At 37.0% G+C, this 14,742-nt stretch overlaps 1 protein-coding gene across 13 annotated transcripts in view; it reads right to left on the reverse strand.

Moving 5' to 3' along the window:
- THOC2 (THO complex subunit 2) overlaps positions 1-14,742 on the reverse strand; it is a 103,427-nt gene that overhangs the window by 50,203 nt on the left and 38,482 nt on the right. For 8 of the 13 annotated variants that reach the window (XR_004479581.2, XR_007474783.1, XR_004479580.2 and 5 more), the window contains exons 9-13: positions 14,678-14,728; positions 7,841-7,933; positions 4,674-4,829; positions 3,894-4,066; positions 2,444-2,639 (exon numbers count right to left, since the gene is read on the reverse strand). Coding sequence is in view for 10 of the 13 variants with exons in the window: in XM_033414973.2 (XP_033270864.1) it covers positions 2,444-2,639; positions 3,894-4,066; positions 4,674-4,829; positions 7,841-7,933; positions 14,678-14,728 (669 nt within the window). In the remaining 3 variants the exon portion in view is untranslated. Of the gene's footprint in view, positions 1-2,443; positions 2,640-3,893; positions 4,067-4,673; positions 4,830-7,840; positions 7,934-10,789; positions 14,643-14,677; positions 14,729-14,742 lie in introns of those variants that run through there. The other 5 variants (XM_033414976.2, XM_033414979.2, XM_033414978.2 and 2 more) reach the window with 2 other exon arrangements.

Consider the following 14,742-nt stretch of genomic DNA (forward strand, 5'->3'; position numbering starts at 1 on the left):
CTAAGTATTTAAAGCCAAATCAAACATCTCAGGTCTCAAGTGATTAATACACAACAGTTGTTAAATTTTCTATATAGTTACTGTAGTCGAAAATTAAAATTAGGTGCAATCGCCAAACACTGGAGAAAACTGCATTTGTGCTTGTAAGAATTTCTAGATTCTTTTGCTTACGTTGCTTTACAATTGAAAAGAAATTGTGTATTCTTTTCAACTTTAAGACCTTGGTTAGGCAAAGATCTCATAGAACACAAAGAGCAAACTATAAAAGAGAAGTGCTGTTAAATTGGAATCGATCAAAATTTTAAATTTTTGCTTTTCAAAAGACAGTAAACAAAATGACAAGGCAAATCAGACTGAGAATAAAAGACAACTGAATTTAAAATGGGCAAGAGATTTGAATAGACATTTCAACAAAGATGATTACAAATGGCAAATAAGGGCATGAAAAGATGCTCAACATCACTGATCATCAGGGAAATGTAAATTAAAAGCACAAAAGATAGAACTACACACCCATTAGAGTGACTAAAATTTAAAAGACTGACAACACCAAGTGTTGATGAGGATGTAGAGCAAATGGAAGTCATATACATTGCTCCCAGGAATGCAAAATGGTACACACATGTTGGAAAAGTTTGACAAAAAGTTAAACATACACTTACCCATATGGCCCAGCAATCCCATTCCTGGGGAAACAAAAACATATGCACCCCCCCAAAAAAGACTTGTACAAGAATATCCATAGCAGCTTTATTTATAATGGCCCCCAACTAGAAACAACCCAAATGCCCATCAACTGGTGAATGGATAAACTCTGTTATATCTATATAATGAAATATTACACAGCAATAAAGAACTACTGACATGTGCAACAACTGAAATGACTCTCAAAAGCATTAAGTGGAAGAAATCAGACAAAAAAAGAGTACATTCTATACTATCCCATTTATGTGAAGTTCTAGAAAAAGCAAAACAACAGTGACAGAAAGCCTACCAGTGGTTGCCAGGAACCAGCAATGAAGGGAGGGAACTGATGGCAAAGGGGCAAGAGGGAACTTGCTGGGATGATGAAAATATCCTATATCATGATTGCGGTGGTGGACACACAACTGTATACATCTGTCAAAACTCATCAAATTGTACACTTAAAATAAGTGAGGTTTATTGTATGTAAATTATAACTTGAAGCTAATTTTAAAAAATAATAAGTCAAACATGGAAGCAACCTGTGTCCATCAACAGATGAATGGATAAAAAAGATGTGGTGTGTGTATGTGTATATATCTATATATATATCTATATAGACATATAGATATATATGTGTGTGTGTGTATATATATATCTGTATATGTATATACAGATATATATATACACACACACACACAATGGAATATATCACTCAGCCATAAAAAAGAATGAAATAATGCCATTTGCAGCAACATGGATGGACCCAGAGATTACCATACTAAGCGAAGTAAGTCAGACAGAGAAAGACAACTATATGATATCACTTATATGTGGAATCTAAAAAGATGATACAAATGAACTTATTTACAAAACAGAAACAGACTCACAGGCATAGAAAACAAACTTATAGTTACCAAAGGGGAAGGGGGAGGAGGGATAAATTGGGAGTATGGGATTAACAGATGCACACTACCATATATAAAATAGACAATAAGGATTTACTGTATAGCACAGGGAACTATATTCAATATCTTGTAATAAACTATAATGGAAAAGAATCCCAAAAAAAGAATATATATATATATATATATATATATATATATATGTAGAGCCAAATCACTTTGCTCTACATCTGAAACTAACACAATATTGTAAATCAACTATACATCAATAAAAAAACAATAACATAAAGTTACCCTTGGGGTAGTGATTAGAAGGGCATTTAAGGAAAACTCTGGGGTGCTAGTACTGTTCTATTTCTTGATCTAAATGGTGGATACATGGGTGTTTAGTTTGGAAAATGTCACTGAGCTGTACAATTATGGTTTGTGTGCCTTCTGTATTATGTTTTATTTCAATAAAAAGTTTACTAAAAAAAATAAAAGAATGGATCCTGAACAGTCTGAGGTTGAAGGGACTTCACACAAATAATGGCAATGATTCAAAACTGCAGCCAAGAAAACTGAGCAGAAGAAAAGCAAGAGGAAAGAATGTTGAATTAACCACTATTTATAAGGGGATTCAAAAAGCAATCACACGTCCAAAGCATATTTTCCTATCTGGAGGACTTGACTAATAATCTGGCTGGATTTAAGTTTTTATATATAAATGGTTGGGACACAACTGACTTTCCCCAAACCTTACTCAACATAACCTTTTCTTAAGTTTACTTTCTTTTTATTTCTAGAGAATATACTCAGAACAGTTTCATTCCATAATTTAGTTTTCTGCTTGGAAGAAAAAAAATCTTACTAACCTCCTTCATAAATGACTTGCCTATCCGCACCACTTTTGCGAATAAAATGGGATCGTGAGAAAGGTGAGGACCAAGGTAACAGAACATATTGAAGACGTCTCTCCTCAAATCTTCAAAGCTCTCTGCTTGTTTTGGTGCTCTCTTATTTTGCAAAGCATTAACAGGTGAGCCTTTAGCACCTTTAGGAACGCCAACTCTACCAAAAGAAGGAAAATTTATATATATATAACTATACAATACCCCATTTTAAGTTAACACAATCATATTAATCAGTAAGTAAAACATTTCTTGCTTATATTTGCTTTCTCTATTTCAACTGTGCCTAACTTCATTATACCAAATAATTTAACTGGTAGAAAAAGACAAAAACAATACTCATTTGAAAAAAAAAATCAGAGCTTAAGAGACTGTTTCAAATTAACTGCATAAGAAAAGGAAATCAGAGAAATGCAGATTCCAAGTAACATTTAACATACATCATATGAATTTGTTTTTAGTTAAATTTGGCCAATATCAGGAATCTGGATATGGGAATGGGGAACAAGGGATGGACCTCAGAGACACAAAGATGAAACAGAAAAATATGGATATAACAACACTGATTCAAGTTAATAAACATTTCTCAATCTGGCTTCCACTACCTAGACTGAATATGAGGTAGGTGGTGGTAGGGAAGGTGAGCAGCATAATGAAAGAGGGTGTGTCACACTAAAAAGGACAGCATGCCCAGAGTTCTCACCTGCTGAGCAGGTGTCCCGCTGTGGAGTCACAGGGGTCACTCTCTGAGAAGAAGCCTTCATGGTCCACAGCCCAGGTGGCACTGAAGGCAGCAGCCAGCAGCTATGCACGAGTCACAAGGCTGGGGCTTTTGAGGCAGGCTCTGATCTGTGGGGCTGAAGCCAGAGCTGCTGCCAGTACTGCTCCTAAGTATCCTGCAAGTAGGCTGAGGGCTAGCGGACTGGTCGACACAGTAACTATGGGATGATGAGAGAGGCTGCACTACCAATTTCCAGAACAGCAGCCTATATGCCAGGAGAGATAAGGCAAGCAGAGAGGCAAAGTCCTCACTCAGAGCCACTCAACCCAGGATAGAGGAAAATTACACTAAGTAAAAACCTTAGGAATTCTCTGCCCCCCAAGAGAGGAGGAAAAGTCAAAAACAGAAGAATGGAGTTTTCACTCTCAACGGAGCAAACCCAACCTAGAAATCTAACATACAGTTTTTAGACAACACTGCAGCACAAATTCTGCAACACCTGGTCTACATGATAGGACACAATTCACTGATTAATACCTGCCAAACTGATATGCTCTGTGAATAGTTCTTATCTTCTGATAAAACATACTAAAATATATGCCTGGTTTGAGGAGACAAGATAAACATGCAGATTTTTTTTTTGTAGTCCGAAACTATTTCTACCTCAATTAGTAAAGCATACAGTAAACATACCTTCGGTAGAGAGGCTCAATAGTTATATGAATAAGCTTGCAAATAGCAAGGGCTATTAGTTTATGTGAAGCTGCATAGTATGGAGGCATCTGATCCATAATGTTCTGTGCATGCTGCCAATCACCGATCTTTAACAAGGCTTCCAACAAACCAAGTTTTTGGTTGTCAGGTGGCTAAAAAGGAATAATTACAGCAAAGATACTCAGAATACAGACACCAATAAATCTTTATATATATTTCATTTAAAAAATTAAGCCAAACAATACAACAATGTATGTCAACAACAGCTGCCATTCATGGGAACTGCAACAGTATTTTCCTGAAAGTACAATCAAGTTTTTTAGTGATTGGAAAATAACAACAGGATCTGCTTTTTCATTCAGCAGCCAAAGCATGACAGTTTATAGACTTGGAATTAAATTAGGTCCTACTTAATGTTTTATTGTGCCACAGGGAACTAGAATTCATTCATCTTTGAGAATCCCTTTAGGACTGGAGAGACATTAATACACAGAACACAAATATAGTCAATACGTGTGTTATCTTATTTAGAATACACTCTGAAATTTATATAAGAAAAAACATTGCAGCCTCTTTTGGGAAGGTGCCAATCAGATTAAAAACAAAACCACCTTTGCAAATTTGTATTCCAAAAACCAGGTTTCACCACAATCAAAACTAAGAAATTATCCTTCCATAAGTTGATTAACCATCACAAGTTAAATTTCATAATTCTAAATCCAGAAGACAATGTTAATTTTATCAGAATAAACTATATACCTTCTCCACTTTCTCCTCTTCTTTTTCCTTTTCTTTCTCTCGCTCGTCAATTTTATCGGAAGACAGTACAACCATTGTAAGTTTTCTAACAATCTGCTTAGCTTCTACAATTTCTCGTTTGTGTTCATCCATAATGCAATTATCAGCTGGAAGAAGCTAAAAATGGTTCATTAAAATTTCATAAAACAGCTAATACTATTTGCACATCCAAAATGCAAGCACTATCTACTCTCTATTGATAAAACTAAATAAGAAGCCTGGCCTATTTATGACCATAATTTCCCTTCTAAATAGGTCTCTCTCCATTATTTTCATATAACCTGACAGGATTAAGTACCTGAATTTTGTACACCTTTTAAACTCAGGTAGCAATTCAAAGTTTCATCTCTTCTGTCTGTCAGAGGTCCTAAATTAATATAATACTACAACAGTGATGCTTACCATTGAATTTATTAGTTTACCCAAGAAGATGTGTACCTGTTCCATTAAAAATATCACAGATTTCCCCTTTAAAGGCCAAACTCCAAATTAAATAAAGTACTACATACGGATCCAATTTGGAAGAGGTAAACTACTGATTGACATAAAGGGGCAAAGTTGATTCCTCTAAATGAAAAATCTCTTGGGACTGACATATATACACTAATATGTATAAAACAGATAATAAGAACCTGCAAAAAAGAAAAAGATTATACTTATGGGTATAGCTCTCAGAGCAGCCCTGATAATTTATACGGGTTTCCTTTATTATTGCTTGCTTCTGTTGTCATGCTTAGAAAATACACACATTTTCTTCTAGTTATATAAAAAAAAAACTCTACAAACTCCATTAAATTTCCATGGGATCTAGAAATAAACTTTACATGTCTATAAAAAAATAAGTAAAAAAATAAATGAAAAATCTCAAGTCGAAAAATTATGAACAGCTTGACATCTCACTTTTCATTTTCTAGATACCTATTTGACTTAAGTCACAAACTAGTTTCTAGTTTATTACAAAAGAAAAAGTAATATGTGGATAGTTGACCCTCCATTATGAACAAAGGATCAAGTATCTCAAGTTCAGCCATCTTGTATAAATGGAAGATGGCTAATGTGGACATTTCGTAAAATAACCTAGACACATAACCAACAAACCATTACTTAGTAGCTTTTGCTAGGCACTATGGTGAGCTATAAAAGAAGCATTCCTGCCCCTAGAAATGCATAATCTATTTCAGTAGCTAAGTCTAATGCAAAGTAAACAATCAGTAAATAATAAAAGGAAACACAGTGAAATATTAAGCCACATACTATAGACTTTATCCCATTAATCAAAAAAGGGGAGTGGGAGAAAATGCATTATGGACTGGTACAAGGAGGTAAATGAGACTTTTTCTCATTCTTTATTCTCTCCACTGGCAATCAAACCCATTTTTATTGCTTTATTTATATATCTATCACATATCTACCACAGGTCCTCATCTTTTACCTAGTCTACTGCAATTGCCTCTAAAATCTCCATTTAACCCCAATGGGTTAAATCTAAGTTTTTAATTATAGTTCTCTCAATTTCTAGTCTTCTGTATTTTGAGAATATGTTATTAGGTGTATATAAAGTTACAACGATTATATCTTCCCATAAACAGAACTTTATTATTATAAAGTGACTATCTCTATTTTACCTGACAATAATAATTTCCCTAGTATATTTTTCCCACCATTTTACTTTCAACCTTTCTTTGTCCTTAGGTTTTAGACGTCTCATGTAAACAATAAACTGGTTTTTAATCCCATGTGAAAATCTCTGTCACCTTAACAGGAACACTTAGTCTGCTTATATTTAAAGTTAAACTGAAAAATATCAGTAATAAATGTATCATCATTTTTGTACTTTCCATTTGTCCTGCCAGTCTACACTTGCCTATAAACTCATACCTACGTCTTCAGATTCTCCTTTTTCTGACCAAGTTTCCATGTTTTCAGTTTGTACATCCCTTCTCTACTCTAAATCTTGAATGGCTCTCTACTATCAACAAGAAAAAAAATCCAAACTCCTTACCATGGCACTTAACAACCCTTCACAGTTTGGTCCCCAACCTAATTCTTTCTCCCTCCTCATTTCTCCTACATACCACCCGAGGCTCCAACCACTCTGAGCTTCCTGCTGTTCCCCTAAGGTGATAGCGAAGCCTTTTCAAACCTCCTGCCTTTATATTAGGTTAATTCTACCTACAAAGCTTCCCACCTTTTAAGCCTGGCCAACACCTACTCATCTATCAAGTTCCCAGTTCAACATCAGTAGTTTGGAAAAGCCTTCCAGAATCCCCCCAAGACAGAGATGGTCACTATCTATTCTGGGCCCTCACAGCACTTTGTGAATACTTCCAATAAAGTACTTATTGTATAATGCAAAATGTTTTCTCCCTTGCTAGACTATGACTGCTTCCAAGGTAGTGATCAAGTTTCATTCAACTCTGTAACCACAATATGCAATGACAGGCAAGGAAGTGATTTCAAAGGCGGTGAAGATGATGTCAGCTTTGGACAGTTCATAGATATCCTAATGCACAACTTAATAAAACAGGAATTTCTATGTTACAAACCTAGAGTTTTCAAACTGACAGGCTAAGCTGTTGCTAAACTAGAGATCATAAATCATAATCACATACACACTCCTCTAAATCCTAGATCCAGCAATAAAAGCACAATACCAGTCATTTATTATCCAGTAAAAACACAAAAGAAGCCATTTTTTTAAAGTATATGAAAAGTTCCCCATTCATACTGAATGCCTAAAATTAACATGTGGGTGAGAAGGAAGAACTATTTAGGTAATCTCATATTTCCCCTAATTTGTGTGTAATACTGAAGTCTAAAACCACATTGATTAGAACTTGGCCTCGCTCTCCATGAGGTATGCCTTGACGACAATTAAGAACTTTAACTTCATAGCCAACCTTGAATTCTGTAACGGTGACAAAAGGTATTTCATTTCCATGGTTCCAATGAACTAAATTCATTTGCTTTATAAGGTAAACACAAAGCAGTAATGCAATAGGGCTTCAAAAATTAAGACTTGAGAGCCTAGAACCAATCTTGGAGTGCTATATATGGCTGCCTACTCCTCTTCCCCACCCCTGGGACGAACAACCAAATATTCTTAGCAGCCCACTGGACGGACTTACATGTACATAAAGATCATCTAAATCAATAAGATTAAATTGTAGAAGTACTGCTGCAACTCTGTACAAAGATGAAGGAGTCTCTCCATTTGGTTCCTTGAAAAACAAAAGAAAAGTTTCTATTTAGTGCCTAAAGTACAACTAAAATCATATCCATTTATCTACCAATAATTAAGAACAATTACATCAAATAACTCTAGGTCAACAATAAGCTTCATTGCTCTTCCTGATCATAAATAACATCCAAATTCAGGACAAAGATATTTATGTGAATATCCCTTTTCACACTAGCACATCTGATGAACACAAGGAAAGCAGTTTCAAAAATGGACACATTTTACAATACATGCTGATATTTGAATAAAATCTGAAACTTGAACAGAATGAGATTTTATACTGCATAATATCTATTTTGGGTTTCTGTTTATATGTGTGTTTTCTTAACTTGGTTTTTCAAGTACTTCTCAGTGGAGATGCAGATAGACAAGACTGACAAATCTGGAAGTACGGAACCATCTGTGTCTGCTTTATACTTTTCTTCCTATTCTTTTATTTCTTGGGGTTTATGCTAAGTATATCTGCTTGCCAGCTGATTTCCCGTTCAAAACAGGTGTCTATACTTAATACACATGAATAATTCAACATTTTAAACAAGGAATGGTCAATTCCAGGTCAGCCCTATGGACCCTACGGAGAAACAGAAGGATCTTTGAATGCTATCAAGAAAACTTTTTCCTAATTTTTAAACTGCTTGGGGTCAGATGAATAGAAGAATGACGTGAGGACAACTAGCAATTATTAAATGGCAAAATGCAAATAAAAAGCAAACAGTGACAATACACTATGTTCTGCTTCTACTCAACACTGAAAATGAGATCTTTGTAAGTAAGCGCCCCCCACAATTGTGATAGGTGTTATGTACATAATATATGAAGCTAACGAAACTAATAGATATCATATAAAAAAGGCATTGTTTCACTGTAATTTTTAAGACAGATAAGTCTTCAACTTAGCAATAGTTTGATTCTAAATGTTTTTTAAACGGTTATTTAGTATCAAAACATTTTCCCGTTAAAAACAAATGGTGGTCACACTTTTGAAGCAAACCCACAAAAGCTCACTACCTGACTTGAATCCACCAGGAATATTCTCATTTTTCCCATTATCTCTGTTTAAATGAGTCACAAGAAGCCCCTGACTCTCAGGACAAATGTCAACTCCCGTAAACTGATCTTCATATTGCTCTGCACAATCCCTGTTCTGTCCTATCCTACCTATCCATAGCCTTCTTAAAAAACTTCCATGGAATCCTCTGGAATTCATGATCCATCCTCAGCAAAACCCCATATATCCTGAACCTCTCCTCTAAATATATCCTCTAAACCCCTCCTCCCCCCTTCACCTTGACACTTGAACAAAGACTAGACTCACTAGGAACACCACTCCCACTGTAACCCAGTCAAGTGGTGGCTATTTTCCCCAGACCCCTCACACTACTAGGCCTGGAGATGGGGTATGAATCATCTCTGCTTTTTATAGTTGTTTTCAGACTATTCTCCCTCCATGCTCCCTAAAGCTCACCCAGCTCTGAATTTCCTATCACTCACTATCCCTCACTATTGCTGTGATCTAGTTTCATCTGTGATCTAGTTTCATTCTGCTGTGGTCAAAGAAGATATTTTGTATGATTTCAATGTTACAAATGTATTGAGACTTGTTTTGTGGTCTAATATAAGGTCTATCCTGGAGGATGTTCCATGTGTACTCAGGAAGAATGTGTAATCTATTGTTGTTGGGTGGAGTGTTCTATATATGTCTGTTAAGTCTAACTGGTTTACAGTGTTGTTCAAGTCCTCTATTTCCTTATTGATCTTTTGTCTAGTTGTTCTATCCATTAATGAGAGTGAGGTATGGAAATATCCAACAGTTATTGTAGAACTGTCTATTTCTCCTTTCAATTCTGTTAATCTTTGCTTCATATATTTTAAGGCTCTGTTTGATGCATATACATTTATTAACTGTTGTGTGTTACGTTCTTGATAGGTTGACCCTTTTATCAATACATAATGCCTTTTGTTATCTATTATAAAAAATTTTGTCTTAAAGTCTATATAGCCACCCCAGCTCTCTCCTGGATACTATTTGCACGGGGTATCTATTTCCATACTTTCGCTTTCAACATATTTATATCTTTGGATCTTAAAGTAAGTTTCTTATAGATAACATACAGTTGAATCATGCTTTTTTTCCCCTCTCATTTTATTACAATGAATTTTAACAGTACAGAAAAGTCACGTGACCTTGGTGGGTCTGGATCATGCTTTTTTATACATTCTGCCAAACTCTGCTTTTTAATTATAAAGTTTAACCCATTTACATTTAAATAATTAGTGACAAAGAAGGACTTCCACCATTTTGTTGTTTTCTATATGTCTTATATTATTTTTTGTTTCTCATTTCCTCCATTACTGTCTTTTTTTGTAGTGTGCCATTTTGATTCCCTTCTCCTTTCCTCTTCTATTTATTTTTTAAAGTATTTTCTTAGTGGTTGGTTATCTTGAGTCTTACAATTAACATTTTAAACTTATAATAACCTATTTTGAATTAATATCAATTTAGCTTCATTTTTTTTTTGGCCATATAGCATGGCATGTGGGATCTGAGTTCCCTGACCAAGGATCGAACTCGCTTCCCCGGCACTGGAAGCACAGCATCTTAACTACTGGACCACCAGGGAAGTCCAAACTTAGCTTCAATATTATACAAAAACTCTGCACCTATAAATCTCTATCCCTCCCCCTTTTATAGTGTTATACATTGTGTGCCAATCAGATTTATAATTGTTGTTTTATTCCTTTGTCTTTTAAATCATATAAGTAAAAAGGAGGAGTTACAAACCAAAAAATACAGTAATACTGGCTTTTATATTTACTATATAAATATAAAGTTTACCTATAAAGTTTCCTTTACCGGTGTTCTTTATTTCTTCACATGACTTCAAGTTACTGCTTAGTGTCCTTTCATTTCAGCCCAAAGGACTCCCTTTAGCATTTCTTGTAGAGTAGGTCTACCAGCAACGAACTCCCCCAGCTTTTGTTTACCGTAGAATATCATAATCTCTCATTTTTGAGGGATAGTTTTGTTGGATATAGAATTCTTGGTTTCATTCTTTCAGCATTTTATATATGCCATCCCACTGCCTTCTGAAGAGAAATCAGCTGTCAATCTCATTGAGGATCTCTTGTATGCAATGGGTCACATCTGTTTTGCTGCTTTCAAGATTCTCTTTGTCTTTCAACATTTGACTATAATGTGTCTCAGTGTGGTCTCTGGTGAGTTTATCCCTCTTGGTGTTCCTAGAGTCTCTTAGATGTGTAGATTCATATTTTTCATCAAATTTGGGAAGGTTCCGACCATTACTTTCTCAAATACACTTTCTGTCCTTTTCTCCCTCTCCTCTGCCTCTGGGACTCCATAATGTACACATTGGTACACGTTTTTGGGGGGGTTTTCTGGCCGCCTGCACAGCTTGCAGGATCTTAGTTCCCCAATCAGGGACTGAACCCAGGACCACGGCAGTGAAAGTGCCAAGTCCTAACCACTGAACCGCCAGGGAACTCCCCACATATTGGTACACTTGATGGTGTCCTATAGGTCTCTGTTCATTTTTCTTCATTCTTTTCTGTTTCTGCTCCTTTCAACCTCAATTAACTTATCAAGTTGTCTAATTGTTTCTTCAGCCTTCTCAAATCTGCTGTTGTACCCATCTAGTGAATTTTCATTTCAGTTATTACACCTTTTAGCTCCAGAATTTGTTTGGTTCCTTTTTTTAAAAAATAATTTCTGTATTTTTTATTGATATTCTCTGTCTGGTGAGACAGTGCTTTCCTGGTTTTCTTTAGTTCTTTTCCCATGGTTTCCTATAGATAATAAGCATATTTAGGACTGTTGATTTAAATTATTTATCTAGTATGTCCATTGCCTGGGCTTCCTCAGGGACAGTTTCTATTAATTTCCTTTTTCTTATGAATGACCCTTACTTTGTTTCTTTGTGTAACTCATCATTTCTTGCAGAAAACTGAACATTTTGAATACTGTGTGGCAACTCTGAAAATCAGATTCTGCCCCCTCTATGGGCTTTGTTGATGCTGCTTACTGTGGTTTATTGTTGTTTGTTTAGTGACTTCTCTAAACTCATTTTGTAAAGTCTATACTATTATTGTGTGTGGCCACTGAAACCTGTTTCTTTTTAGCTTAGTGGTCAGCTAGTGTTTTGCATTTCTTAAAGGCCTGAAGAGAAAAAAGAAAAAAATACTCTTCCAGTCTTTGCACATTGGCTCTATGTTAGGGCACTCCTCAACACTTAGCTGGGCCATTTACAATTCTGCCTTAGTCTTCACTTCCTGCTTGTGTAGAGCCTGAAGGCCAGCCAGAGGAAAAAGCTTAGGGTCTTCTCAGCCCTTTTCTGAGCATGCATCCAGTTCTGGGCATGTGCTTGGCCTTTTTTTCTTCTGATTCCATGGTACATACAGGAACTTTTCTAAAGCCCTTATTCCCCTGTGTATCTCCTTATCCAACTTCTTCCTTCCCAGGTTTTCAGTCTCTCTATTGCTTGTCTGACTGTTGTCTCTTACTCCAGACTGCTAAAGCCAATAGTTGTGTCTTCAAATGTTTTTGGCAAAAGCCACCCCAGGGCTTCCCTGGTGGCGCAGTGGTTGAGAGTCCGCCTGCCTATGCAGGGGACACGGGTTCGTGCCCCGGTCCGGGAAGATCCCACATGCCACGGAGCAGCTGGGCCCGTGAGCCATAGCCGCTGAGCCTGCGTGTCCGGAGCCTGTGCTCCGCAACGGGAGAGGCCACAACAGTGAGAGACCCGCGTACCGCAAAAAAAATAAAATAAAATAAAAAAATAAAAATAAAAAGCCACCCCAGCCCTAGGGATGCTCCCAATCAGGCAAAAAAAAAGACAGGCCCTTGCACCAGTCCTTCAGGTAGCAGCCAGATAGGCTGAATTCTTTGTAAACAATTCTTTATATCCTCTGGCATTAGCAATCTGTACTAGGAGTGCAGGCTTCTATCTTCACAGCCACCATCAATCTGGGTGTGAGGGATAGTAGGCAGGCAATTTAAAATATCACAGTACTCTCTTACCCCAAACAGCAGCTTCTTTCTTCACCAAACCTTTCCTTAGTTGTTTTATGTTTTTACTAAATTCCAGAGTTCTGTAAAAGTCGATTCAGTTTTTTGCCAGTTCATTAGCTGTTTTCATGAAGGGACAGAGCTCTGGAGTTCTCTACTCTGCCACTTTTACTTATGTCCTATTGTTGTCATCTGTGGACTCCTGGGTCACTGCCCTTCACTTAGCAATGAATGATCTTAGCTTCTGATTCACTTTCACTTTCTCCAACTCTATTCCTTTCTTAATTTTTGGAGATTTTCAAATACACGTTAGTGATTCTTCCATCATCTTGGTCTCTCAGTTCCTTGAATCCCACTCTTCCAAAGATCTCCTGTACCCTATCTCAGCCATTCACTCCATATCCTGAACTTTAATATTACCAATAGCTACAACTCCTCAAAGTACTAATTTCACATATCCACCCTTAAGTGGGTCCTTAATGCTGCTGGCCAATCATACTCTATTTCTCTTGTCCATTCACTCTCCCACTCTCTTACACAACTATTTCCTACTTTCTCTCCTAAGCTCCAATACCTCCTTTCTCATCCTCTCTCTCAGTTGATGACCTTGCTTTCTATTTCAGCACGAAAACTGGAGCAATCAATAGGACTTCTATAAATTCTCACCATCAGATCTACCCACCTACCAACAACTGTACCCACATATGCTGCCTTTCCACCTGTTATTACAGATGAATTCTCTATGCTCCTATTTAAACTCCATCCATCACTTATGCCATAAACTGCATTCTCTCTATCCTACTCAAGAACACTGATCCAATAATTCTCTCCTCTTTCTCCTACATCACCAGTTTTCCTTTCTATGCAATCATTCCCATCAGCATATAAATGTATTCTCTCTCCCATCTTCAAAAAAAAAAATCTTGAGTTCACTTCCTCTACCAGCTATCACCCCATTTGTCTGTGCCTCTTTGTAGCAACTCTTTTACAGAGTTGTCTGTTCTCATCGTCTCCAATACCACTCTCCCCATTCTCTCTCTTAACACCACCCAAACTCTACAAATATGGCTAGCTCTGACCTCCCTGCTGATAAATCCAATGACCATTTTTTAGTCCTCATCTTAAATGACCTATCAGAGATATTTAACGGAATTGATCATTCCTTCTTCTATTTAGCTTCCAAGATGCTATATTCTTTTTGTTTTCCTCTTTCCTTATATGTATGTGTTCCTTCTATACCTCCTTTGCTGGTTCCTCCTCTTCTCCCAGGCCCTTTAACATCAGAGTGCCCCAAGGCTCAGCCCTTGGTTCTCTTACGTCTCTATATCCAACTTGATGATTTCATCCAGTATCACAACTTTAAATATCATCTATGTGCTTTTGGCACCCACATTTCTATTTCTAGCCCAGTCCTTTCTCTAGAACACCAGATCCAAATATCCAGTTATTGGAACTTCCCTGGTGGCACAGTGGTGAAGAATCTGCCTGCAATGCAGGGGACACGGGTTCAAGCCCTGGTCCGGGAAGATCCCACATGCCGCGGAGCAACTAAGCCTGTGCGCCACAACTACTGAGCCTGTGCTCTAGAGCCCGCGAGCCACAACTACTGAAGCCCGTGTGCCTAGAGCCCATGCTCCGCAACAAGAGAAGCCACCGTAATGAGAAGCCCACGCACCACAGTGAAGAGTAGCCCCCGCTCACCGCAACTAGAGAAAGCCAGCACGCAGCAACGAAGACCCAATGCAGCCAAAACTAAAATAAACAAA

The sequence above is a fragment of the Orcinus orca genome, chromosome X (assembly GCF_937001465.1).
Source record: "Orcinus orca chromosome X, mOrcOrc1.1, whole genome shotgun sequence".
In the NCBI taxonomy this organism is placed as follows: Eukaryota; Metazoa; Chordata; class Mammalia; order Artiodactyla; family Delphinidae; genus Orcinus; species Orcinus orca.